This window comes from Taurulus bubalis (assembly GCF_910589615.1).
Source record: "Taurulus bubalis genome assembly, chromosome: 16".
NCBI lineage: Eukaryota > Metazoa > Chordata > Actinopteri > Perciformes > Cottidae > Taurulus > Taurulus bubalis.
Window position 1 is genome coordinate 20,036,386 of NC_136604.1, and position 4,936 is coordinate 20,041,321.

The 4,936-nt window shown below is 45.7% G+C and overlaps 1 protein-coding gene across 1 annotated transcript; it reads left to right on the plus strand.

The window, feature by feature from the left end:
* Positions 1-2,148: 2,148 nt before the first annotated feature.
* irx4b (iroquois homeobox 4b) lies at positions 2,149-4,468 on the plus strand (the record flags this gene model as incomplete). The annotated part of the gene is made up of 6 exons (XM_079231750.1): positions 2,149-2,193; positions 2,493-2,681; positions 2,955-3,061; positions 3,328-3,484; positions 3,657-3,810; positions 3,918-4,468. The coding sequence occupies 6 exons, from the start codon at positions 2,149-2,151 to the stop codon at positions 4,466-4,468; spliced, it is 1,203 nt and encodes a 400-aa protein (XP_079087876.1).
* Positions 4,469-4,936: the final 468 nt, after the last annotated feature.

A 4,936-nucleotide genomic window follows, 5' to 3' on the forward strand; every position in this document is an offset into this window, starting at 1 on the left:
GGTGAGTTTTCTTTTTCGCGAGAATGTATGACGTGTCGTATTTGACACCTTGGAGCTGATTGGCTGCATACGTCTCCGCTTCTTTTGGAGTTTGAATGGAGTGTGTTTTATGACGGCTTCCAGCCCATTGGCGTCTCGAAGGCGGGGTTAGCCAATGGTGGGTCGTAGTCATTCAACCACACAACGATGAGCAGTTAAATTACATTTACCGTTTACAGTTGCTGGCTGCAGCGCTCTCCCTCAATATTGGACCAATACGAAAAAATTGTAGTCACGTAGACACAAAAACATGGGAAAAAAGATACCAGGTGGATAAATACCAACGTTAAGGTATAGAAGGTTAAGATATGATTGTGTTTTGGTGGATTACAGAAAAGGTCTGTATAGAAACCTGCGACACAACGTGTTTATTAGCATTTACCAGAAACCACATCCTCTCCCTATAACGTTAATCAAAATGCTAAAATGCAGACACATCTCATGAGACAGGTGTGTAGCAGGACGAGTGGATCAAACGGTGCAAATAAACTGTCTAACTTACCCAAATTGGTTCCAATTCATCAGGCAAAATCTGCTGCAGTGGACTTAACCGAGCCCCGTGGGGAAGTTTGGATGCTCCACACACAGAACATTATCCAGCCAACGGTTAGGACCACCTTCACAATGTTATTGGGGGAAAACAGTTTAGTACGAGATCAGACGTCTGACTGTCGGCCAAATTGATCGCATCACGTCTGAATCGCCCCGGCCGGAGTGTTGGAGACGTTACGCAGTCAGATACTATGGAAGCCATGTGTGCGATGTGGCTGTTTAATAAATACAGTAAATCTCAACAATGTGGGGAAAACATAAATACATAAAAAGCTTACCTCTCTCTTCCTTCTCTGACCCTCTTCCCTCTAATAACCTCCAGTCCCTAACATCGTTCTTCTCTGTCTATCAATAAAGCCCTGAAGATATTCACTTCTGCCCCTTTTGCACAAAAGTATCCAATTATTTTTAACACCACAAACTCCTCCAACATCTCCCTCCATCCCCGTTGCACTTGCCCTATACTCGTCATCCTCTCCTACCTACCTATGAAAAATGAATAACCATCTTAAGGCGGATTGAGAAAAGAAACGAGAGAAATGTTCCCACTTCACTCGGACGACTTAAGACTTTGTTATTAAAAACATGACAAGCCATTCAGTTGCTAAAGGTGCTTACTCGAGGGAATGCTGAGAGTGTTTATTCTTTGATTAATTTGCTCGGAGGAGACCTGAAACTTCCCCACTCATGAATATGTGGATGACAGGGAGATTTCTCCGTGGTGACAACTTATCTAAACTACAGGGCAAAACGATTATGCTAATATCAGGTTGTAGTCATCAATCATCTTGTGTCAATGTGGTGTCAAGGCATCACGTTTCTGATCCGCCCTCTGGCCATAGCACTGTGTGTGTGCGTGTGCATGCATGCATGTGTGTGTGTGTGTGTGTAGGTGTAGGTGTGTGTGTAGGTGTGTGTGTGCATATTTGGAAAGGAGAATTGATCACATTCTCATTAAGCCTGGGGATTGTTGGTGGGGTTGCTCTTGCGCTTGCGTGAAGCTGTTCTCTTGGATCAGGAAACCTGGAAAGGAATTAATTAGGTGAGTTCCTTCATCTTGATATGAACACTCCACACACACACGCACACGCACACACACACACACACACGCACACACACACGCACACACACGCAGAGTCCGGGTTTGAGTGACGTCAGAGAGACGCGCCTTATAACCAAAGAGCGCATCACAGGAAGATGCATGGTTTGATCACACACACACACGCGCGCAACACACACACACTCTCTCTGGATTGTAAGACAGCAGTGATGCTGTAGGAGCCGCAGCAGCAGCAGCAGCCTTGTGATCGAGGCGGAGCGGGGAAGGAAGCCGAGAAGTTACTTTGAAAGACTTTTTAAATCGCGGTGCGTAAAATGAGCCTGGTGCGTAAATGTCTTCGCGGTAGATAATATCCACGTTTTTAAAAACAGAGACGTTGAATGGAAAACCAGCTGTGAACTATAAAGCAACAGAGGCGAAAAGTCTTCACTTGGCACGGATGCTGTTGGATGTTCGCCCCGAGTCCTGCTTTTTGTCTCTTTGATCTCCTTTGAGCGATGGCTTACTCTCAGCTGGGATACTCCTACTCCTCCACCCCGCAGGTACAGTCAGCTCCTATCATTCATATGGCACTTGTTTATTACACAATAATATGTGTTGTCTTTTGTTTTCTAAAAATAACAGAAATCAGAACCCAACGTTTTTTTTTACCCAACGTTTTTACTTTTAATGGGAAACAATTAGAATAAAACAGTAAACATATAACAAAAAAACTACACTTTTAGACTTTTTTTGCAGTGTAAAGGAAGGGGGGAAATACATTTCAATAACTTTATCACTGATGATGTAATGGGACAAATAAGGTAAATTGTTGTTGTTGTTGTTGTTGTTTTTGCCAAAGTTTCTGATGACCTCCGGCTCTCTGGCCAGTTGTCTGGAGCCGGGGACGCCTCCGTCACACCCGGTGCTGCGCTCCCCGGGCCACCAGCTCACCTCCGCCTCCGGCATCGGAGTCTACAGCGGAACTTATCCAAAGAGCCAAGGTTACTACAACACCTGCGGCAGCGACGCCACCGCTCTCTATCCCAGAGTGAGTCTCACATTGCACTTAAAGTTGATGTTTCACACCGTCACTCATTTGGGGAGACACGTGAAAAAGGAGAGGTTGAAAAAGTGACTTGGTGATTTTTTTTTTTCAAGTCTGTACATTGTCTAGAATGATTTGCAAATCGTATACCTATATGGGATGGAGAAGAAAAAAAGTCGGGCTAAAGTCATTAGTATCAGTAGTAGTTCATTCTTTTGAAAATGTTTTGTAATGGTTTATGAATTCTGATGAGTTATTCTTTTTTTATATTTTCAGGGGCCACTAGATCCCAAAGACGGAGCTGCATCTGTTGGGACATCTCAGACTCCCGCCTACTATCCCTACGACTATACATTTGGACAATATCCATATGACAGATATGGGTAAGTCAAAGTGCCCTTAAATTAAACGACATTTTCAGAACTCAGACTCACTATTTCAAAAAAATATTTCTGGTGTCTGAAGCTTGTTTGCAGTGAAATCATATTATTTTGTCTTGGCATCATTGCAAGTATAACACTAGTGCAGGGTTGTAATTGTCTCTCTCAAGACATCGTTAATATATGATTTAGAGACACTCGTTGGGTGGGAGTCACTCATTTTTGGTATAAAAGCTAAATATGATTTTGATCGTCATCATTTGGCTCAGGTATTCTTGCTCTGATGGCGCTTCGCGTCGTAAAAATGCCACCCGGGAGACCACCAGCACCCTGAAGGCTTGGCTGCAGGAGCACCAGAAGAACCCCTACCCCACCAAGGGAGAGAAGATCATGCTGGCCATCATCACCAGGATGACCCTCACACAGGTGGCTTTCAGTCTAATGTTATAGATTTTACCCTCAGTCCATTTCCGGTAGCATTAAAGGATTTGTACTTTTTCTTCTCACACTTTTTCTCATGTTGGCCCTTTTCTTCTCTCCACTGGTGCCCTGTATGGTTGTATACTCCCCTCTGACCTGCATTCCCTCCCTCCCTCAGGTGTCTACATGGTTTGCTAATGCACGCAGAAGGCTAAAGAAGGAGAACAAGGTGACGTGGTCACCGCGGGCTTGTAAAAGCTCCGACGATCGGGGCTGCGATGATGACAGTGACGAAGCTGAGAAGCCCCTGAAAAACGACAAAGACCTTCCCGGTAAGCGGTGCCGAAATCAATGAGCACGTTGAGGGTTTGTTTCGGGAGCTGCTCAAATGTAGTTAGCATGCACGGACGTTGTGTTATCTGTGTGTTTGCTATTGCAGATCAGCAGTGTCCAGACCTGCAGAGTGACCTTGAGGACTTCGACCTGCTGGATTCGGACGGTTCTGACTGTGAACCGAAGCGACGGTTTCTAACCGAGGACAGTGACGCAAGCGGGCATCTGGCACACAACCCAGGCCCGCTGCACGGGAAAGAGAGGTTGTCCCCAGACTGCCCCAAACTCACACCGGTCAAACAGCAAAACAACAGCTTCTATCCTAATCCAGACCCTCGAAGTACAGACGTCAAGCCGAAGATTTGGTCCATCGCTCACACTGCCGGCAGCTTGCAGCCAGAATACCCTCCCTGCATGCTGTCGTCGACGGGCTCCCCCTCCCCCGGGTATCCATCAAATATGGCGCTGACCAAGGCAGACCGGGAACAGGAGTCACCGGTCGCCACGCTCCGAGAATGGGTGGACGGAGTTTTCCACGGTCCTCCTTTCCAACAGCCCAAACCAGTCGAGCTGTGGAAAGGCTTAACTGACTCCGTGATAGACGGCAGAACACCCGGACAGCCCTTTGAACTCATTAGGTCTGCGTCATCGTTGTAGACTTTGTCAACGGGAATATAAAAGAAAGACTGCTGGACTTGAAGCAAAAAGTCTATATTTTGTTGTTGTGACTTGACCAATTGGCTGTTCACTAAGCGTTAGTAACTGTCGCTACGTCTGTCAAGCTCTCACGTGTGCAGTTTACGCTGATGACAGTGGCACTGAAAAATGTTTGCGATTGTTTTTTTTTTTGTAATTGTAAAAAAGAAAACGTGATCCTTGATTCCAGACAGCGGGAGACAAAAGCAGGCTTCTCAATTCTAGCAGACAGCCGTCGATTTTTGCCGTCAAAAAATGACAACTGTCGCAGGCAGATTTCGTTAGCTAGCTAGTTCCCAAAACGCAAGCTAGCTCCCAAACGTAAGCTCCGTGATTATATTAGGAAATCTGACTCCGGCTGACTTTCTAATGTGTCCCGCTGTATCTTAAACACGCACTTGTTGGCGGGCATACGTGATATTGTGCTAA